The 24,580-nt window shown below is 35.3% G+C and overlaps 1 protein-coding gene across 1 annotated transcript in view; it reads left to right on the plus strand.

Moving 5' to 3' along the window:
* Positions 1-24,580, plus strand: part of LOC140331106 (cadherin-9-like) — a 90,637-nt gene that overhangs the window by 40,649 nt on the left and 25,408 nt on the right. The window contains exons 3-5 of the mRNA XM_072411845.1: positions 680-974; positions 18,013-18,132; positions 19,708-19,875. Coding sequence (XP_072267946.1) covers positions 680-974; positions 18,013-18,132; positions 19,708-19,875 — 583 coding nt within the window. The remainder of the gene's footprint in view (positions 1-679; positions 975-18,012; positions 18,133-19,707; positions 19,876-24,580) is intronic.

The following is a 24,580-nucleotide window of genomic DNA, read 5'->3' on the forward strand; positions in this document are numbered from 1 at the left end:
TCACCTTAGTCATATTATATGGTCATCATCTGCCCAGGACCCAATAGGAAAGAAATTGGTTACCTGAAAAGATGTCCAGTCTATGGATTAAGTAAATTAGGTAAATTGGTATATAATTACTTTCACTAAACCATATCTCCTTACCAAGACAGCACACCCATGTACTGCATAGACTAATCACTTTCTAGTCTCTTATCATTTGCAGGAATATTAGCATTCTGAGGGGAAAGGACGATGCGCTATTTTCTGTATACTTTCAACAAAATGTAGAAAAAAGCAAAACAAATTATTACATTTTAGGGGAGAAAAGGTTAGGAATGTACAATAAAATTGTATTAGGAAAATGATGATGAAGCAAAATTTGAAATATTTCAAATGTATAATAAAACAAACCAAGCAAATCTTATTAAATGTTTCTTTGTAAAGAAAAAATGCTCCTTTCTATTCAGTACTGCAATGAAGCAGACACAAACTGGTGTTTTAGAAATCTTAAATGATAACTTTCATGAATGAGGGTAACATTTTTTTTCCATTTTCTGTTTCAGCTTACTGACAAAAAGTGAATTAACTTCCACATCTGTGCATATATTCACTTCTGCAGCAGAAAGCACAATTGTGTCTGACCTTAATTTACCTGAACACCGAATACTCATATTTATTCTTTTATCTTCCCCTTTAGTTATATACTGATCAAGATAAAGGAGATGGAAATTTAAAGTACATTTTATCTGGAGATGGAGCTGGAAGTGTGTTTGTTATAGATGAAAATACAGGAGATATTCAAGCTATAAAGAGATTGGACAGAGAAGAGAAGTCTGTGTATACTCTTCGAGCCAAGGCAATAGACAGAAAAACAGAAAGACAAGTAGAACCTGAATCTGAATTTATTATAAAGATTCATGACATTAACGATAATGAACCAAAGTTTACCCAGGATATATATACAGCTACTGTCCCTGAAATGTCAGAAGTTGGTAAGTAAAATCCATATTTTTCTGAATACATTATGCATCGTGCTTGCCAGACAATCATTACATTGTGAGTTTTTTTAGTTATTTTGTGTATGTGGTCAGATTAGCAAAGTCCTAAAAAGTAGGATGCCTGTTTTTAGAAAAGGTACTGTATGAGGGAAGAAGGAAAAAAGAAGAAAAGAAGGAAAATGGAATAATTAATTCAGGAATTATTTTAGTTAGGTGAAAGTTAACAAATTCAATTTGGGAGAATAATGCCATTAGGTTTAAAAATGTTCTACTGAATTAGAAAATATTTACGGCAAATCCCAGAAAAAAAGAATTATAATAAAAAAAAAATTAGGCACAATCCCACATTTTGATTTAAAATGCACTAGTCACCCTCTCCATGTTCCAGTGCTGCCATTATTGTATTCTCCCACTGCTAACTGACAGTCCAAGATCTTTTTTGTGAAAGACATCATAGATACATTTCTGTGGTGTGTCATCACAGACTATTATTGGAAAGTGAAGGGACCAGAACACATTGATCGTTTCACCTCCCACTATCACAAATAAAATGCAAACATCTTTAAAATATTGTACATTTTTAATGGTGTGGGGTTTCTTTAAATTCCAATTGGACCCCTATTTAGGCATTGCATACTTGGTGGCCAAAGACAGGAGGACAGTAAAAGCGGGCCTTCCACCTACAATACTAGACCAGCCCACACTTTTTTTTACCATTGTGGGTGTTCCTTGTAAGAGGGGCAGATATGTCTCATTGTTAAATCGTTGTCATGTTGATAATATGAATAAAGGAGAGGACAGAGGAGTAGTCCTATCAGTTTACTGCTATGCTAAAGTATGGACTGGAATTTACATTTTTATAGCTGGCAGCTGCAGCCAAGGTTTTTTTTTTACACCATACAAACTTTTCAAATATTAGGAGTTTTGTAGTTAACTCAAATTTATAAATGTTTTCACCAAAGATTCAGTATAGTTTTACAAAATACTTATCTATTTTCAGACTGGCTGCCTCGCCCCCGGGGGGGTACAAAAGGCGCGCATAGTAGTGCACACCTCCTACAGCAGGACCCCTGGTGTACTGTGCACGCCCGCAGGGATGCTGGGGGTGCCGTTAGGCTGAACAGTAGTTCAGGCTGGGACGGATCCCTCCGCCAGTGAGAGGAGACACACTGCAAATAGAGCGCCAGCAGCCCTGGCCGGCCGCGCTGTCTGCTGCAGCGGTCTCCTCCCCCTGCCCGCGATCCCTGGGGTCATCGCGGGTGAGGAAGATGCTTGATCGCTGGCGAGGTGAGGGCCTTACAGTTATAGAACAAGCAAGATATGAATTAAAAAAATATTCTTTTCCATGCCAGTGATTTGGACATTTTAGTATTTAGTAACTGACATGTTAATGTCACATTACATCACATTACAACAGTTTACATGGCAGATTCATCAAAAGTAAACACAGGCATTGCCTAAAACACCTGTACATACTGCCAGAAAATCTTACCTTTTGAGGCAGGAGTCAATGGGCCTGATTTAATAAAGCTCTCCAAGGCTGGAGAGGATACATTTGCATTAGTGAAGCTGGGTGACCAGCAAACCTGGAATGGATATTGTCCAGGAATGAAAACATTTGCTGACAAACAGCAAATGCCTTTTAAGAAATCCATTCCAGAATTGCTGGATCATCCAGTTTCACCAAAGAAATTGCATCTTCTTTAGCTTTGGAGGGCTTTAATAAATTGGGCCCGGTGTGTTCATATTTGCCAGTCATACCTTATCTTGGATTTACTTGTAAAGACACTTGAGACATGTTCCCACAAGTCATACCACTTCCCTTCTCAACCAGTAATTTTGATGACAATACTATATTCAGGGACTTAGTCAAAGTGATGCATGTAGTTCATACAAGGCCTATTCAATTTAGCTATCAGTACAGATTCCAGAGGCATGGCCATTCCCCAGAAAATTAAGTCCTAAATATTAAAAGGGAGCACTCCAAAGGATAACAAAAAAAAATGCCGGAAACCCATACATTGTCATGTTGGTGATCTTTGTCATATTCTCTGTTGTGTTTTGTCCCTCCCAGGGTGCAGTATGTTTTTAGTGTCTTTCTTATTAACTCAGAACAGCAACATTGATACTGAAAATGTGGGTTTGTGGGAACATTTAGGTACCAGACCTGCATGGTTGAATTAGAGAAGGTTCTACTTGACTGATAAGGACCTGTAATTTACTGCTACAATGATATCTAAAACAAGTAATATCCCGCCTATTACGTATTTGAATGTGAAAGATTCTTTAGTGCAATTTGTTCCATTTTAGCAAGAGTTTTAAAGCTCATTTGCCAGTATCTGTTAAAATATTGCTCACAATGACAACTGCTAAAAGATTAATTTTACCATTGCTGCAAAAGACAATGAAGAGCTACAGCATGGGCATCCATTGTTACATTGATCTGTGTAGTTCATCTTTTATGTCAATGCATTAGATTGTACTGAAAAAAATGCTAATGTAATTGCTTGAAGAAAATATGGATCATAAATCAATACTGCAAAAGCAAATTAAACAGTACAATTTAACCTGAGACAGTTGTTAAGCTGAATGACTTGATGCTTCATTATGAAAATCTAAACAATCAAATGTTTTCTTAATTATTTTACAAATTCAGCTTACCATGACCTTCAATTTGCTGTGAGGACTTTTAGAAACTTTAGCATACATTAAATTGTCTTTTTACTAATTAAAAAAAAGACTGAAGACAACTTTCCTAAGAATAAATTTAGAAACATACTAAGAAAAAATCCTTGCCATTTAGAGCAGCTCAGGCACATTAGCCAAAAAAGTGACACCCCCTACCCCTCCTATAGGAAGGATATAATGCCTCAGGAATTTTAATAGAGGTTGTCAGTTGACCTATTCTAAGGTATTGCAGCCTTCCTCACCACCAGTTCTGGTAGTGATCACCATTCTTCTGAAAAATAACTTCTTTTACGAACATGTCACTTCCCCACTTGCTGATATCACAATACAATTCATAACTGGTCCTGCAATGTATTTGATGGCATACCATCCAATAGGGCAAGGATTTCTCTGTTTATATCTTACCTAAATCAAACTAAATCTATTTTGCATGTGCAATGGAAGGGTTAGTTTTTACTTTTTAGTTTTAAAGTGTCTCTCTGAAAATTAAAATCATCAGTTTTTTAGGACAGTAAATTGCATTGATTGGAGATTGGGAGGTAATGTGATCACAAATAAATACACATAGACAATGTTTTGACATTTGACATTTTGTAGTTTCCAAGCTTCACTAGTGTAGAAAATACCTGATCATTTATACCCACTCAGCACAAAATCTTAATTTAATCACTATGCAATGTCACATTTGTCCAATACTATCCTTGGTGACTGGAAATCTGCATAGGTGTCAAACTTTCAAATTACATGGCGTAAGGTGTAAAAATTTGTCAAAATACTGAGAAAAAGATGTCAAATAGCATTTAACCTATTCTAATCAATCACCCTATTTTCAGTAAAATGGTTATTTAACAAAGTGTATCTGATAGTTTTTATAGTCTTCAGCTGAAGTGGAAATATTAAATGCAGTTATTTCCAACACAACTGTTCTCCAGACACATCAGCAAAAATATCGGTACTGGGAAAGCTAACAATTCATGGGTCCTAATATGCAGTTCATTGTAGCCCATCAGCTAAAGGATCTTTTAGAACTCAAAATTAAATTTCTGGTATTTTGCAAGTGCCTCACATATTGGTGAAGGCGATGGCCCTGCTGTTGGAGTTTAGCATTTGCCTGTTTTTTTCAGTTTTTTTATCTTTCAAAATGGCACTAAACTTTTGTGAATACATGACCTTATCATGTCTCTCTAAATCACACACAGTGGTGCATGATCTTTTCAGTATCATTGGCTGCAATCTTGTGAAAGTGTATTAATTATGTAGTACGGCCAAGATCAAGCTGACATCTCTGAATTCAAAATTGGCCAGCATTTAAAGCCTAGTATCTAAAAAGCCTATAAAGACACTGCATTCCTTGCCCATGGTGTACATTTCTGCATTCAACTAATGTTTAATAGTTTCCACAAAAAAATCACAGAACAGTGCTCATTTCAAGTAGTGGATATCAAATTACTTTAATGACAGATATTAATTTACCTGTCCCAGGTAATGCCTCTGTGTGATGATAAGCCTCAATAATTACAAGAGCTGAATGTAAGAGAAGGAAAGGGTTAGATGATCCTGGATGTCCTTTAGCCAGAAAGTTGGGGGGGGGGGGGGTCTGTCTGACTTTTTCCAGTTTCTTGTGCGGACTATTGGAGCTTAACATGGTTAATGGCAGGGTGGACATAGTTAGGCACAAAACATGCCTCTACATGAGGACCTGGGACCCTCCTCAGGCAACTTAGTTCAGCAGGGGGCCTCCAAGTCAGTTTTGCAAAAGGGCTCAAAAGTGGCCTACTTCTTCCACTGGTTAACGGTGTGCATTGAAATTAGACTGAATGGTAAGACTGTAATTTAAGTTGAATGACTGATATATTTAATCTGTTCCTTCTTCCCCACTGTAGTACCATGTTTCTCCTGCTACATACACACACACACAAATACAGGGTTGTTTAAAACAGTATGTGCATGTTTGTATATCCATGCATGTGTGTATGGATAGCGATTTTGAACTTACTACATCAGAAAAGGTAAACAAGAATATATTTAATGTATATGTCAGAATCTAGGCATGTCCAGAATAAACTTTCTTGCATGTAGATATGATATAATATGTTTGTTTTGTTTATTTGGAACTTCAGCAACTTAACAGTCTGGAAGTGCTTTTATTATATCTGGAAGCCCCCACCAAGTGAAAATTCAAAAAAGACAAATGCTTCATGAAGAGCATAATTACATAAATAATTACATTATGGCTCTTCAGGGAGAACTACATGAGGCCTAAGCAGTAGCAGCTAATTGCTTTCCTGTGCCAGGTACTGCAACCCTTCAATTAATGGATAAAGGGAATGTGCCAGTGTATCGGTAAAATAATGCAGTTCGCATTTGTACATCGATATTGTTAATGTAAAGGCTTCCAGTAAATACAGGATAGGAAAAAGGAAATTGATTGAATTCCCCTAACATAGAGTAGTTTATGGGTGTGAAGATATTGATGATGATGATATTGAACTGGATTGTGGTTGTGAAGGTGGAGAAACCATTGTAGGCTACAACAATATAAACAGGCATTGTATTCATGTATTGGTGGATTTTCAATTGTTGGGGTATAAAGGGTTTCATAGTTCAAACCAAACTTTGTAAACAAAAAAAAACAAAACAAAAAAAATTTTTTGACACACTATTGATTGAAAAAGGAAATCTGAATATTGTACATTGACTATATTTGCTACAGAAACACCTCAAAGCTCTACTGAAATGTAATATCTTACCATTTCTTCATTTAACCTTACATACACACCTGTATTTCAGAATAACCAGGTCTTGTATAAGTCCCTCTTCCACTTAATTTTAATGCTACTACCACAGTTCTAGAAGCTTAGATCATGCTTACTTTTTGGCAGGTATAATGATTCTGTGGCATCAAGAGCATAGAATGTATGATTTGGGTATAATCTGCAGCTTTAGTTCCCAAATCACCCTGTTAAAAAGCATTACAAGTAAAGGTGTACATTCAATTGTTTGTGCAAATGCATATTCTAAGGATGAAAATTGTTTTTATGTGTTTTTAGCTGTGTTTTATTGGTTTAATTTCCCTCTACTGCAATAACAATTACTTATTGATATTCGTATTCCAAAGTACAAAAACATACATTCAAATAGAGATACAAAATTATGTTCCCTACTGTATCTGTAAGTCAGTTTTCATCCTAAGACTGTGGAGAGAAATGTAATACCCTCTAAAAAATAATGTATGACAAAACAGTAACACTTGGTCTTTCAGAAAAAAATGCAGATATGAAGTGTAGCTTCTCAAACCCTCCTGCCAGAACCAAATCCTAGCTGATTCAGACAGGCAATTTTAGGCTGGTTAGCACCATTTCATGCATTCCTATTAGCCTAACTGATCAATATCAATGTGCAGGAGCCAGTAATAGGTGGGAAAGCTTTAGAAAAAGTGCTAAATATTATGTGTCACAATGACCTACCTTAGGTCTTTAACACTAGAGTTTCAATACTGGTTTTCAATACTTCTTAGCTGGGTGGACTGATAAGTGTTCGTGTTAACATAAAGCAGTAGCTTTTCATTTTAGTTGATCTACATATAAGCAAATATAAAGTTTGCAAACAAAATATAGATTTTTTTTTATCAAAGTTTGCCCTACCCCTGGGTAAGCTCACTAAATAAGGCCTTTTCCCCTTAATATGAATAATATGAATAAAGTCTGGAAAAAATGATTGCCCTTAAAATTTAAAGACATGAATGGCTGCTTCATGTCATAGGAGTTCAAGTATGTCATATGAGAGCATAATCTCTCGTTGGTTGGCTGCTCTGTTTCTTTACAGACTTTGCAATTTTCCACCAGTTCTAAAATGTCTATGGCAAAAAGCAAATTATTAGTCTTGCCTTTGCTGTGGATCACCAAATGACTTGCAGTGGTTTACGTTTTATAAGATTAGTACTGTGCACAAATCTGACACCTCTCTCATAAACAAATTCCCTTTTAACGTCAGACTGCTGAAGTATGTTATATTAGTCTTCTTTATGAGGTTAGGTTTCTACATACTTTTTCTCTAAAATTTGGAGCTTTTACTTACTAGAAAGGCTGTTGTCTAATATTGTGGTTGTTCAGCATTTTAGCAGTTTGTTTTACAGTATATACTGGGCACTGCAGGACAGAATATTTGTCTTATAAAGATGCTGTAAAATTGTGTTTTCTTAGTTTTGCAATTTTGGCTTTGCAGATTCGCTCATTTTCTTACAATTTAAATTTTAATTTTTCTAATACAATTTATTTATTTAATTGTAAATTTTTTTTACAATTAGTAAAATCATGAAAATGTATTCAGGCAGACAAACACCCTTTACTTTTAAACATTATCTGATCACAATCGTATATTTCTGTGAAAACCAATATCCTTCTGTATTCCTTCGCGTTTTTTCAATTGCACCCCCACCAGCCTCACTCAAAAATATTAGCTTACACATGTCTCTTTTTTACACTCTCAAAATCACGGATCTTTGGCCAAACAAATGTTTGTAGGAATGGATCTGCTGGTGTTCAGGAATGCTTAAATAAATGCCTGGTAAATTATTATTACTGTATATACTCAAATATAAACCAATTCACATATAATCCAAAGAACCAAAGGTACTTATTTTTATCTAAATACAGTAAAATGTTTTGACTAAAGCATCTCTCACTACTAACATTCAGCCTAAATAACAACCAACCGTAATGAATATAAATACCTATAACAATAATCGGAATAAATAAAAAAAAATATTTTAAGAGGGGGGGAAAATCACATGGGCTCAGTATATCCATCTTTTTTCCACATTTTACATGTTAAAGTTTTAAGTACTTTTGAGTTGATTTTGACTAGTCACTTGCTCTTAAATATTCATTGTGCATTATTGTTGGCCACCAGTATATGGCTCTGTGTCTTCATCTAAAGTGTGTAACCAATATCTCCAACAGCAAGAATATCCTAATTTATTAATTTATTACACTTTACATAAGGACACTGCACCATCTAGTGGAGTGACCAAAGTATAAAATAAGATGCTTTGAGATTTTGCAATTTTCAGAATTATAAAAAATAGTGTATACATGATTATGTACAGAATCTTTCATATATATATATATATATATATATATATATATATATATATATATATTATTTTGTCATATAATATCTATTTATATATATTATATATTTAAATAAATAGATATATAGATTTAGATATATATAAATATATATTATATGACAAAATAAGGATCACAATAAAGTGCTTAATGACTGTTGTCAAATGGTTGTTCTCAGGTGACAAAGCAAGCAGGGCAAAGCAAGTTAGAAGAACATTGCCAAGCACGTCTGAAAGCATTGTCTAATAACTATTTTTACTATTACTATGATTCTTCCATGACATAATTTTACATAATACTTGTTGACTACATTTACACATAAAACCTGTCTCTATTTACCACTGAACTACGGTAACATGTTCTAACATATTTACATGCTTACCTCTTATGTACTACTACATCTATATTGAAACACTTTAATTTTAGTTATTAGTCTCGGTTTTGAGCCTTTTTAAGTTTTGACTCTCACATGCATGCTTTTCTGTCCCCTTTGTTCATACATACCTATTTGCTCCTTTCATTGTGACCAAGGATTATGCCCTTCCTTATATTTTTGCACTTTATTTTAAATATTACACATACTCCCCTTCTAGTCTTTCAACGATCACCTTTATTCATGTATCAATTTATGATTATTATTTTTGGAAGTTATTCATTACTAATATGTATCTATAGTTCCTATATCATATGTGCTGCTATTATGTATTAATGTGTTATGTATGAAATATATCTCTGTTACATATTTATCTGTGTCAATTCTTTGCTAGGACTTCTATTAATTATGCTTATATACAGTATACAACACTCTTCGCAAATCCCCTGAAGTAGCCGCTACTCGAAACACGTCGGGGAGCGAGACGTTACAATTACATATTTTTTTGCACTCTATTGATTTAGAGATACTTTGTATAGGCTAGTGGTCTTATTTCCCATGAAGGTTTATTGGGAGTGACCCTAAACTGCTTGATTGTGTTACATTGTACTAAATTGTATAAATTGTTCTTATTTAAATATACAAAGGTTTGAAGAAGATACAAAGAGAAAAAAAGCTTTTTTCTCCTTTGGTTTGGCACCTTATTATCCTTCCTCCAAGTGCATAATACTTGGAGGAAGGATAATCATTCCCTTCTATCATTTGCATATGGAACTATTGTTATTTGCAAGATAAACCAATACTAGGACTATTTGTGTGCAATGCAGAGTAAATAGGGCTCCAAGTGTATGTTCTTTTAAGGAAAAAAATGTAAAATGAAATGCATATATTTATATATGAAAATCATTTGCTGATAACAGTTGAATAAACCTGGCAGAATGGTGATGCATGATATAATGCCAGGCAAGTGACTGATGCTCGAATAGAATATTGAGGGGTGAGGGGGGTTGCTTGCCTTTTGTCTAGAATAAAAAATAGCTGGAAATAAAATTGTGAGGAATCTTATTACAACATTTGTAATAATAGGTCTTGTTGTAAGCAATCACTTAGGATGTTCTTGTTATTTAGAGAAACCATTTGGAAAAGGAATTGTTGAAAAGCCTTACTGTTATAGTGAAAATGATGGAATCGAAGCTGTAAAGACAAGTTTGAAAGTACTATTGTTGCTAAGTTTCTGTTATTTGAAAAAGAGTGTCTGTGTTTCTATTACAAAAGTATACATTAATACTGTTGTAAGAAGTTGTTAAAAGAGAGCCAGAGACTGTGATCTTGTAACTGGAAAAGTACATGTACTGTTGTTACAGAGTCGACACATAAGTTAATGGCAGCTATAATTGGAGCCATCAATAACAGTGAAGTTAAAGTATCATTTCAGTAATGAAAAAAGCCTGCCTGTGAGGAAAGAAAAAATAGCTTTTGTGTTTATTCCTGTGTCTAACATATTGCCTGAGCAAGCTGCACTGTTGCAAGATACTGTAAAGCTGCCCACTGCCTTAGATGGTATTTACAAATAGTGGAGCACAGCATGGTTTGCCCCTTGCCAGGACCAAATTTGGACATCATGCTGCCCTCGGCACACCTGATGATGACAATGTTGCCCTTTTGTACAAGCACTGTACCATGTGTATCATTATTTTAGTGAAAAATATATCGCTAAGATGTTTTTCTTGAGGCAGCACGCTGTCTCCTTTCTTCATAGAGCTAAATTTCAACTGTACAGCTCACCAACGGGAGAAAGAAATGAAAATGTTATATTTAACTACAAAAAAAGGCTTTTCAGTCCTTTTAACATCCTTCATACTTGATCATGCAGTTTTCTTGTAGCATGGTTGGCTCAGTGGCTAGCACTCAGTGCTTTTGCATTTACAGTGTGAGGTCACAGGTTCGAATCTCAACCAGCACACCATCTGCAAACAGTTTGTATTTTCTCCCTATTTATGTGGGTTTCCTCCCCTCAAAAAAAACATGCAGTTAGATCAATTAGTTTCCTTCAAAAAAAAAAAAAAAAAAGATATATGAATATAATGAGATCAGGTGACATAGATTAAAAAAAAAACGTGAGCAAGTGTGAGATCGGCAATTTTTTCCCTTTTGATGAAAGGGCTACTTGCCCGAGATGCAAAGAAGTTGCAGCCAAGAGCCTCCCAGGATTTGTGACATAGGTATCCCGGTAGGCTCTGCGCTCCCATTCATTCTTGACCGCCTAGGTATTGGAGAGGTAAGAGGGCGATGCTGGACCTTTTTTTAAAAAAAAAAGGGTGTTGCACTTAAAAAAACACAAACAGAACTTTTACTTTGAATAAAAGGGTTGTCTACCCTTTTATGTAAAGTGAAAATTCTGAGTATAGGTACGCTTTAATTCCCTTTTCGTTCTTTGTTGTAACCTCTATGGCCAGTGGTAATAATATATTCCCGTAGGCATGTGTGCCTTTAGTAGTCTTTGTTTCTGTGACTCCCCTCTTTAGAATAAATTATATCTTTTGAAAATACTCTGTAAATATTTGATTATTTTGAAAATGCCACTAATTAGTCAAAAACATGTCTTTGTGAACATAGAATTACTTTCTTTTTCTTAATGTAGATAACACAAACTGGTACCATATTAATTGTGTAAAATTAAGTTATGTTGAGGTTATGTGAGGCTTATTTATAAATACGTGAATAGGGACTTATGCAGCAGGATGTGTTTCCTGTGTCCTTTCTTCAGTTGTGCAGCTAGCACATGAGAACCAAATATGCAATCACTGTAACAGCCAATCATAATGATCACAGATTGTTTACAAATAGATTTTTAAAACTGAAACCTGGTGCATATATGGTGCATTCAATGACTGTTTGCTATGAAAAAGATCATGGACTTAAAAGGTATTTTAATGTGGAACTAAACCCTGTTTTTAGCCACCTGTCCCTGGTCCTTCTTCCCTTCCTTGTTTTGATTTTCGGCCACCTTGATTGACTGGATCAGGATGACATGACTGTGGTTCTGGCAACAGCAGGGGAAGCAACAAACACTGAGCTGTACATGTGCAGTTCAGCAATTTCGACAGATGAAGTGAGCGATCAGGCAGGTAGGAAAGCCAGTAAAGTCCTCCTGGGTTGCAGATTTTTTAAATGGAACTTCTATTTCTGCTTTAAGAGAAACATGTACTTTCCCCATGGAGAGCAAATAAATAGTTATCTTTATCTAATCCTTCCCAACCAAACATGTCTCTTAAGAAATATTCAATCTATTTCTCTGTTCTGTTGCAGAAAGCCAAGAAAATACCAGATACTTTTGGATGAGGAAAGTCATATGATTCTTTTTTTTTATTATGGTACTGGTGCTTGGCCAGGAATAGCGCACAGGGGAAAGTTTCCCTAAATTTTCTCATTTCTTTCCTTTCATGCTCCTACTGAAACTAGCACTGGGGGACAAAGAAAATAGAGAGGATTATCAGTTTTATTACAAGTTTTATTACAAATAACATTGATGTACATTTAGTAAATAGTTAAATAATGATAAAAACATTGCAACAAAATACTACTTTGTCTCCAATCAAGGTCATTGATGGAAAAATATGTAACTTTGTTTTATTTAGTTTTTAGTACAACCATTTTTATGCGATATAACGTTCACCAAATGCTTTTCCTAAATCCATTTAGACAATTTCAGCTGTTACAAAGTATTTAGCTAATTTCTACATGCAAAATTGTTTCAATTATATATATTTATGGTATATCTTGCTTCAGTTACCTTCTTAAGATCATTTCACAGCATTTCAGTGGGAATTCTAAAATTGTGATTTTTTTTTCTGGTCTAGCTATGACATTCTATGTAATAGGTAACAATCACAGCATTTAGGTAGCATTTAGCAAGTTTGTGGTAGACAGTTGACAACAATTTTCCTCAGATAACTGCTTTTTCTTTTTCGAAAATTTTGCATGTCCACTTTTGATAAGTGCATTTATTATGGCGGTTTAATAAACACAAAAGTTTGTCAAGTGCTGAAAATGGCAGCAGGTCGAAAACACTTTTCTTTAGGTTGTTTACCTGATTTTACAATATACTCCTGCACCAAACTTTGTGGGTAGCCAACTAGTTGAGAGGTATGTGTTATAAGCATCTATATATTGTTTTGCATATGTAAGTGTGTTTTACTGCTAGTTGCCACAATGTTATCCCGCAATGAAAAGATGATTTCCATGGCTGCAATCATGACATAAGCACAGCTGCAGGACTTCTGACAGTGTGGGATCCCCAGGCACTAGAGGGCAAATGAGGACAAGTACCCCTATTCACCAATAGTGCTAAACGGCTGAGAAAAGAGAAACCCTGATATACTTTAGCCGTCATCGAGGTTTCTGTTTTCTTAGCCAATAAATGTGGATCTAGAGGAATTGTAGCACATGCTCGGTACCCACGTGGGTACAGAGCACGTGCTACAACCATTCCAGATTCAAAGGGTGCATTGTCCTCACACAACCTCTCCCTTGAGAGGTCTGTGTGTGTTCAGCACCCGCAGCCCTAAAGGAGTTGTAGCATGTGTTCTGTACCCAGGTGGGTACAGAACACATGCTACAACCTCTCAAGGGGGAAATCATGTGAGTTCATTGCACCCACAGCCCTAGAGGAGTTGTAGAATGTGCTCTCCCTACATTGGTACAGAGCACGGTCTTCAACTCCTCCAAGGTTGAGGGAAGCATTGTCCTCACACGACCTCTCCCTTGAGTGTGGAAATCTCACCTTCCCCAGAGTGTGGAAATCTTGGAGTCCCCTTATTAAAGGGCACTTCCAGATTCCAAAATTCCACTAAAAACATCCTGGTGTAGATTAGGCCATTTAAATGTATGGAAATTTCAAACATGCGATTTTAAGTGTTCAAGTTAAATGGTGGGGAAACAGTCCATGTAAACTAAGCTTTTAACGCTCCGAAACTTGCCTCTTACAAACTCCCTGGTGTAGACTAGCCCCAAAAAGATAAAAAAGGCCCTTAGATTATGCTCACTATTGCAGAAGTTAAATCACTACATGGGCCCTATTTACAGAAAGTATTGGTTATAATTAGACCTTACAATCTACATTAGTTTCCTAATTGCAAAAACAAGCTATGCAAAAACAAAGCACCTTTGTCAACTTGCAACCACAAGAAATCACAATTTACCTGTAAATGTTTGGTAGTGGGCGTTGTTTTTCTCACAGAGGAACCCCTACCATGTATTCCTCTCTTTCTATGGAATAAATTCATCTTCTAAACCGGATGACATATTTAGGGATGAGCCAGAATGCCTCTGACATTCTCACAAAAATTTCCTCAAACTTCTGATGGGTCCGCAAAATTTCGGCGAACCGATCTCGCTGATCTATCAGAAGATCCAGGAAATCATTACAGGAGGAGTACCGTGGCTGCATTCATAAATGCAGCCCTGGCAATCCTCCTGTGTGCAATCCCCAAGCACTAGAGGTTAAATGAGAGCTTGCCGCGGTATTCCTCCTGTCAGTGCGCGGGACTCCTATGTTCCTGGATAGAGAATCTCCATCCAAGAACACATACTACACGGCTGCAAGAGCAATCGGCAGCTCCGCTCCCCTGATTGCTCTTGCAGGTCCCAAAAAATTCAAACTCGACAGCCAAATTTACACAGGTCGTTCTCGCTTACATGTTTGGTAAGTGAGAACGGCCCAATTTGCTGTGAAATTAAATTTTAAAATTTTGCTCGCTCATCCCTAGACATATTGAAGGCTGGATGTTTGAGTGCTTGGTTTGCAAAGTCAGTAGCTGGGCTGGGATATGGAGAGCAAGAGAGTAATTTACCATTCTGAGGACAGAAATTGCCATGTAGGCTCACTTTGGATATTACCTGTACCTCTGTAAAAGCTATTTCATGGGCTGTGTTTCCTTGGTAATATTGTAAAGACTTTTTATAGTAACATGTATGTTAACATAGCAGTAATAAAACATATTATTGAAAAAAAAATACAAAAATGATTACTTATATCTGCATTTATTGCACCTACATCAAGAGAAGTGGGTTTTTTTTCCTGAAAACACTAAAGCCTATCTCCTTACATTGTTAAGTAAAGTTCTCTTATGTGCATCATATGAATGTGTGGACATTGACAAATTTTTATAGCATATAAAATAATTCTGAGAAGGATGGGAATACCTTTTTTCAGAGAAATGGAGATGAAAGGAGTAGTAGGAGCTTGTTTTAAGAAATGTAGCCTAATCCCCCGTGACGGTGATCCCAACTGTGGCTCAGGGTGAATTTTATGTGCCAAAAGTGGTAACCCCGAGCCATACTCAGAGTAGGAAAATAAACTCCTACTTGCTCCCCTCGTTTCAGCGGCTTCCTCAGTGAACCCCAGCCGGCTTCTACACTCCATCTTCGATGTGATGTGTGAAGCGTATGCTAGAGATGCGTGGCCAGGTGGGAAATTTAAAAGCAGTTATCAATTTAAAGGCAGAATACATTGTAATCTGCTTTTAAACATTGATCACAGTAAAAAAAGTTATAAAAAATAAATACAAATAACAAATATATCCAAAAGTTTATCATATTATTGTACCCTTGTTTGGACAAATTTGAAAACACTCTTAATTTTTTATTTAAACTATTAAATTCATTATTTCGTAATATTATTTATAATTATTTATTATATTTTAATTTATGATTTGTGTTTCAAACTTACCATATCCAATAGTTATTCCTTAGAATTACAGGCCCAATATAATAAACAACAAATTTCCACGCAAAACAATGTACCTCTTTTGACATAAAAATACTGACATAATCAGACCCCCAGAGAGGTTAAAGCAGTATTTAGGTATATCACATTAATGTGATGTGCCCAAAAGAAAGGGAGTTGTATGGGACTAACCACTGAGAATTGTGGTCTTTCCCTTTTCTTGTTTTGTTCACTTCTCTTTTGCTTTTTGGGCAATATAATGTTAATCAAATATCAAAAATCCAGAAGGGAGAGCTAGATAATCTATATTGGCCTCTAGAGGTATGCAGGCTCCAACCAAAAAGTGCAGAATTGGTGCATTGGATTCCTTAGGATATAAAAGAAAATACTAATTTACCCTGCTTAAACTGAAATATTAGTTTTGAGCAGACTTATTTTTTAAAATGTATTTAGCAGTCCCATTTGTTGGCATGTATAGCTTGTTACCTTTTGGTGACTGCAAAATTTCCTAAGCAACCGCTAAGCAATAGAATTACAATGAAAAAACCTCAGGGATTGTAATGTCAAAACTAAAGGATTTTATATCAATCAGGTCACAGAATTTGGAACATCTTTTAGTGCCATGGCATTATCTATTATTGGCTTTCTGACTATTCTTTAGACACAACATCTTAAAGAGACTAATATGAATCGTCAGAAAATATTCAAGCCTTTAAGCTTAAAACTAGAGTAATTATCCTTTTTAAGATATCTATCGAATAATACAAAGAACAAATATCAGTATCAAAAGAGATTTTCATGGTTGGCTGAAAGTAAGAGATTCATTTACATGCTAAACTAAAAGCGTTTGGTCCTCTCATAAATAAATGGGCTATTTAATTTCCATACTCTCAAATCTGTCACGGCTACCCTTGGAAAACTACATTTTGAAAGAATACATTACGACTTCAAGAAAAAGTTGCTGTAATAAACAAATCATCTATCTATAAGAATAAGAAACAAAAGCACTGCAAGTTTTAAGCATTGCATCACTAGATCATTTGGAGACTGTTAAAATTATGATGATACAGTAAATTCAGTTGTCATAAAATCCTTAAATTAGTGCAAGCTGTCAGCCTATTAGGATGTGTCTGTTAATCTATGAAAAGAAGTAAATGTAGAAAATGGTGAAGGAATAAATGAAGGCTGACAGCGAGGGCAAGCACAAAGAAAGAGAACTGGGTCAGTAAGACAAAAATCTGAGAGTTTGTTTTTAAATTACTGGTTGATGCATTTTTTTTGTTGGAATTAAAAATTTGATAGTCAAGGTTAAATTTATAACAGATTTATGTGTGCTAAGAATTTAGAATGTTATACACAGCTACTAATCAGACTCAGATATACAGATTTCAGCTGTAACAATAGAATCTGGATGCTGTAGCACATTTAGTATTTAGCACCCGTAGCAAAAATAAAAAATAATAAAATAAAAGAAAAATCCTGTATCACCTTACGGTTCTGTTTTCTTTTGGAAATGGTATATACAAGTTTGACTATACCTGGCTGAAATGAACTCTCCTGTGCAGTGTACGTATTTAAATGAGAGCTATAAAAAATGTCTGTCTGTTCCTTTATTACTAGCATTGTTGTTGTTAGATTCACTAAACTCCAATTTCACTAACATTTTTGGATATTCTACCTAAAGCTCTCAGCCAGAAATGTCCTGGCCAAGGCAAAACTTCCAAGGTTTGCACCCACCTAGTGTTATGATATTTTGGCAGATCTGAGGCTCCTAGTGGTTTATAATTATAGAGGCAATTTAAAGTATTTTGTGATCATAGCCAGTTCAGTGTATGATGATTATTCTATTTGATAAAATGGCATAATAAAAAGACCTATTATCTTTGTACATGGGGTTTTTAGGTAAATATTTGGTGCTCTGTGCTTTTAGTTAGGAAAAATTACATTATATTGCAATATTAAAAAAGTAATATTGGTTCAGTACTGCTGTTAGATGCATAGGTATTGCTGGATATATATTTAATCACTATATCTGTGTGATATGTATAATATTTTATTTATTTTTATAGTGTAACAAAGTATACCACTAACTGCAAAATAACTTACCACTTCCAGGTACATCTGTGATTCAGGTGACTGCGATAGATGCTGATGATCCTTCCTATGGTAATAGTGCTAAAATCGTGTACAGCATTATTCAGGGACAGCCATATTTCTCAGTTGATCCTGACACAGGTAGGACTCTAAACACAATATTCTACTGTTCTGTACAACTGTATCTCATTAATGTGAAAAGTAATCTGTTATGTTAGGTAAAAACATTCAGAACAATACATGCATGGTTCTTCATGCTTTAAACCTTCAAAGATACTCCCATTTGGGTTGACAACAGGCAGCTGTTAGGTGTTGTGAGGACTTCTATCTTGCAGAGAGCAGATCTGAGTCAGCGCTAACCCGGTAACAGAACATGTGTGAAGATAAAAGATATACAAGAATTTGCAGTCCTTAGCAGAAAAATTATCCTAGCCTAAAAATTAGGAAGGCTTCCAACTATCATATTAACAAGATGGCGGCAGTTATTAACAAAATAGCGCTGATCAGGTCAGTAATTGCTTACAGCACCATTTTTATGGACCCTGTGGCTTTTGCTAAACTATTTACCATCTACTAATTTCTAAAATACAGGCATACAGGCAACCATTTTGTAGCGCAAGATAAAATCTAGATGGGTTCTTTGAATTACCACTGGAAGTGTGCATAGGACACAGAACAGTTACATTTTTTATCACTTATCAAACAATGCTTTTAATGGTATATTAGACCAAAAGTGTGCAAGTTCTTGTTAGGGTTTATATACACAATTTATTAAAAAAGTGAAAATGTCACACCAGTGTAAGAATGACACTTGCCTGATATATGTTTGATAGCCAGCGCATTTTGAGAGGCAAAATTCTTCATAAAATCCAGTGTGGCTAATTTTTTAAAAAGTAGAAAATTTGAAAGGAGAACGCTCCAAGGGAATAAGATGAGGGTTAACTTTATCTTTAATATTGCAACCACGTACAACTAAAATTTATGGGTTTTTTTTTTTTCTCTTACACATAACTGGATATTTGGAGCGTGCAAAGCTTTACTTTTACTATTTCTAAGCTAAGTTACATTCCCTACTCTTTACCTACACGTAAGTGGGTGTTCTGCAGTGCAGTATAATATTTTGGTTATAATCATTATATACTATATGGGACTGATCTGTTAAAAAATATATATATTTTACCATATCAGGTGGCATTTAAAAACATATTTTGTTTTCATTTGGACGACCAACTAAGAAAAATGTTACAGACATGGAATTTTCTATTCATTTCTGCCTTAAGAAAATCTAAAATGATATAAACTAGAAACAATACAAGAAAAAATTATGTTGTTATCAAAAAAAAATACGCAATATGCTTTGTAGGTATCTGTTAATTAAATTATAATGCAACAAAAGGAACAGAGGAGGACGGAAGTGGTGATTATTATGATGCACTACGATAAAATAAAAATTAATTTGAAAAAATGGTATTTAGTGACTTTTACTTTAAATTAAACTGGTTGTTACAGTAGCTAATAACTTGTTTTAAGTGTTTACTGTTATACAGATTAATTTTCTGATTATTAAATGTTGCAGCACCTGTTTAGTGGCTCAGAGTTGTGTTTGTAAAAATGCAGGAATCATCTCTAGTGTACATTTGCTGACAATGATTTCACATCTGCAATGTATTCCAATATAAAAATATTTTAAACAGTGTTTTTCCCCTGGTTTTGCAGGCATAATCAAAACTGCTCTACCAGACATGAGCAGGGAGAACAGGGAACATTACCAAGTGGTTATTCAGGCCAAAGATATGGGCGGCCAGATGGGAGGATTATCTGGGACCACCACGGTGAACATCACACTGACTGATGTCAATGACAATCCGCCTAGATTCCCACAGAGTAAGATGCATTTAATACTTGTGCTGTGTTTAAAACCCTGTTTAAATTTGGTAATTTAACAGATACCATCTGTGATGCGCTTTCATAAATACTGAGCTACTGCAGAGCCTGCTTACAGCTTTATGCTAGATAAAGGAAAGCAGTAGCCTGGTTTAATAGACATTATTTGCTTCCGTTTATTGCAAAATAGTAAAACAAAATTAAAACAATCCATTTTTGCAACACAGACCTTTACATGTTGTATTTTACTTAATGTTTGCAGGCAGAAAAAGGATTATTAATAACATATTTTATTCATGACAGCATAAACCACTTTTCAATTCTTTATAATGAGGGACATTTCAAGATATGGGAAATGGCAGTAGTCTTTTAAAGTAACATCATGTTGGAGAAGCAATGAAATTTGCATCAGATATAGTTCTGTTTTACTAACTAAAATATAATCAGGTTTTGCTTATCTGTTTTATGGTTGTTGATATTACAGGTGAATGGGTAGTAACAGGTGTTATTATTATTATAATGTCTATACCATAGTCATATATCATTAACATGGTGTTGGATATTTCTAGCCATTTGGTATAGGTACATATTTACGTGTAAAGATATATTTTTTTTTGTTTCTGATAAAGAAGATAAAGAGTTAAACCCTCTGTAAAAATTTGATTAAAAAAAGCTTTAAAGAGGGCACCTGTTTCAAGGTTGCTTCTCTGGCACAAAAAAACTGGTTTATTTGGAGAGATTTTTTTCTCATTTCCTGTTGAGTCTGATGGATTGGAAATTATGGAAGTCTCTCCATAGAATTGTGCAGACAGCAAAAACCAACTGCATAGGGGATTTTAAACCTTTCCAGCTCAAAAATGTATGGCCAGAAATGCACTTCAAAATTTTCTTCCTCCTGCCAAAACCCTGACACTTACAAATGTCATTTCATGTGATACCTATATTTGTTGCTCAGAACCGGAAGATATCACTTAGCCTACTACACATAATTCAGAGCCCAGGGACAATTGAGAAAGATTTGTATCTCACTCTCCCTATCCCACCTTCTCCTTGCTCCAGGATATATGTCTTCAAATCCTAAGGGCTCACCCAAACTTTTCATATCTTGGTGCATAAAAATTTTCTGTCTAAAGATACTTCCCTATAAGCCAACAAAATCTTATACTCTGCTAAAATCCTAAACAGCTTTTCTCTTTCTCTCTCAGACTTACTATGCTAATAATTCACCTCTCTTGATTTACTCCTTCTTTCCTTCTTCCTTTAATCTAGCCTTTTTTCCTTTTTCTACCTTATTTAAAGTACAGGTAAACTCATACCGAATGACATTTTCTGAAAACAAATGATGTGTCTTTGTGTCTTTTTTGTAACTGATAAATTTTTACCTTTTCTTTTTGCATCAGCTAGTGCATTTCTCCCTGTCCGATTACAGTCACTTCCTATCTGTGTGCACTAAGCAAATTGTCAACACTATAACTGCTGTAGGGTGGCTGCAAAGTGCATTTTTTTAGCTAATTGGAATTCAGCTTAAAGGGTTTGTTCCCATTTGACTGGAGAAATTCAGATACCTTCACAGGTCCCTCCTTCCCCCCAAAACACCCCTCTTACACTCAAATAGCCAAACAACTTTTTTATGGTCCAAAACCATTGCCAGATACCAGATACCATTGCAAATAAATATCATCATTAACATGTTCCTAATAACTTACACAAACAAAAATACCATAACATATAAGGTTAACTTTAAAAAACCAGCTCAGGTCGCAGGTCCTCGAAGGCAAAGTTTCTCCAACATAACTTGGGATCTGCTCCACACTGATATGATACCTTTTGTTCCCAGCCACACATACCACTGCCGCGAGAATGATATTAGCTACCCGCAGACTATCCCATCACCAGAAATTCACATCCACGCAATATTATATTTTACACACCGGAGGTCCCATACCGGAGATAGTACTGTCACCCACTTCATATAATTACCAATCTTTTATGGCCCTTCGAGGACCCCAAACCGCCCCACTAACCCAAAACCAAATTCTAGAGTGGGAGGGTGGGAAACTTATGCCTACAGTTAAAACTCAGCCCCTAACTTCCTGTTGCACCTTTATATATAACCTTTTTCACCATATATATGAATTGAATCACACCAGAACACAGGTGCATTGTTGGATGCTGTGGTGAGAAAAAAATATTGCAGGTTTGTGTTTTTGTCTGTCCTTTGTGTTGCCAGCCCATAAATCAGCTGTCTTAACACCTATCATCATGTTACATGTCATATACCCGCTTTATAGCAATGCAGAGGGACACAGAAGTGTGATGTGGACACTTCCTAATGACTGTACAGAAGCAGATTCCTGTAGTAATTCAGAAGAAGAATGAGTTTAAGTACTGTAGGGAAACAGAATGGAAACAGCCATCAATGGTGGTGCTGGATGAGCAGACCCCCGTAAAGAAAACTGAGCTTTCAAGAGAGCTGAACAGTTGATCTAGGTGGATCTATATATATTACTTGAAAAGGTAAAGAACTTAAAACAAAAAAGAAAAGGGATAAATAGTGAATAGGAGGACCGGCAAGCAGGACCCATTTTTATCTTCAGGAATGGACTTTATGATTTCCTCATGGCCATTTTTTCCCTTGGGAAATTCCTTATGAAATAATGAAAGCTGCTCCCTTAGAAAACCTCTGAATTGGAAAGTTTAAAATGATTAAAAAACACCTTTGAATTACAAACCAAAAGCAATTTTAAATAGAGAAGAAAGAAGAAATAGAAATCTTTAGAAGGCCACACTGCCAGATTTTGTTTTTTTAAATGTGTTAGATCACCAAAAATTGCAATAACTGTATAGTGATTGGATGTTAAAGGAAAGTGCTTACAACACATTACTATAAGTACATTGTATGGAACAAGATCTGGATATGTTGCTGAGTATTATATTCTATCACCTTGTTCAACAACTTGTTAAAACTACAATTGCAATCAGATAGTAAGAAGTGTTATATGCAAAACCTAAATATTTAACAGTGTCATAAAAACTAGCTGTAATATGCCTTGAAGCAGTCCTCTAAAACATGGTTAAGTCTGATAAGGGCAGTCAGGACAAAAGATCCCGCTGTCACTCCAAACTTTGCAGAGTCTCTTGATGTGCTTTTTTCTTTTCTGTTGGTACCTGAGCACAACAATGTCTGCCATGTAACCTTCACTGCAACCTTAACTTAAAATTTATCATACAAAGAAACAAATATAATTTGGCTTGTTAATTAAAGAATTATAACTGTGTACCTGAGTTTGAAGTCTTAGGGCTCTATTTATAAAACAAGGAACCAGATATTCCCTCAAACTTTACCTCATGGGAATCAATTACTGCCATTGAAACACACAAACCTGGAAGATTCCCACAAGGGAATGATTAAGGAAATATCTGGTTCCCTATTTTATAAATAGAGCAGTTACAGATTTGAGTTATCCTTTTTTCATTATATTTACAGGCCAATTTTTACACTGCTTTATCATGATCATAATTATTGTTGCAAAACACCTGCCTAAGCCCTTCATCTCTGCTACATTACATCCTAGTCTTGCTCATTAAACTGCCCAGCAAATGGACAGTTTCATATCTGGTCTAAATCCTTGCCAACTTTATCTGCTTTTTTAAAGTAGGCCTATTACCATTTCATAAAAATGCATATGAGTGTGTATGAACCAATCATCCAAAGCCCACAAACCCACCACTGCAATTTACAAATGTTAAGCCTTGTTTTCTAACTGATCATATGCAACTCTGCATATTTAGCAATTCTGTCCTGTCCCTACATCACCTTCTATTGTATTGACATTATAAGTTCCTTATGCTTCCCCTTTTAAAGATAGGGTCGCTGACTTACCCAAAATACTTCGTATTAGCCCTTCTTGACTCACTGACCATTGTCCAAATGCCATGCAAAGCATAATGTTTTGAAAAAAAGATCACAGCAGATATGAACCTAATCAATTTTCATTCTAAAAAAAAAATATAAAAGTATTATATAACCTGAGCTTTCAGATGATTTGTAAACTTTTATTCCATATCAGGTATGTTTGCTTGGGTTATGTTATGGAGAACAACAGCCTATGAAAAGTGATCTAATAACTGAATTGCCTTTCAACGTGATATACACTTCTGCAAAATAATCAGCCCAGCAGTCTACAGGAAGTCTTCATTTGAATAGCCTTTCAAAACCAGACTAGTCATGGTGCATTGAAGTAAAATAGTAGCTCATAGCGGTTTCTTGACATGGTGCGGACAAAAAATAAGAATATATTTTTAGAACAGTGCATTGTCTTGAGATCTATCTTTTCAGCTTTTTTAGTATCAAATAAATGAAAATTTGTGTTCTTCAGCCCCAGCATCCTCTCAGCATCAACCTTTATATCTACATCTAGATTGTTCCTGACTTTAGTTTTGGTTAGCAAAAACCTCTAACAGACACTGAATGCTATCCCTGTGTGGAGGTTTCACTCACAGACTCTAAGGACTCTAATATTCTTACCCTGATCACAGACTTTCTAGATCATTGTCTGAATCCATCTCAGCAAGTTTAGCAATTTTCACCTCTGACATATAAAGCTTTCTAGTCATTATGAATAATGTAATGAAACAAAGCTAAACTAGGAACAAGATAGATGTAGGAGCATTTAAACAAAACTTGACAATGTAACTATAAAAC

The sequence above is a fragment of the Pyxicephalus adspersus genome, chromosome 5, assembly GCF_032062135.1.
Source record: "Pyxicephalus adspersus chromosome 5, UCB_Pads_2.0, whole genome shotgun sequence".
NCBI classification, from domain to species: domain Eukaryota; kingdom Metazoa; phylum Chordata; class Amphibia; order Anura; family Pyxicephalidae; genus Pyxicephalus; species Pyxicephalus adspersus.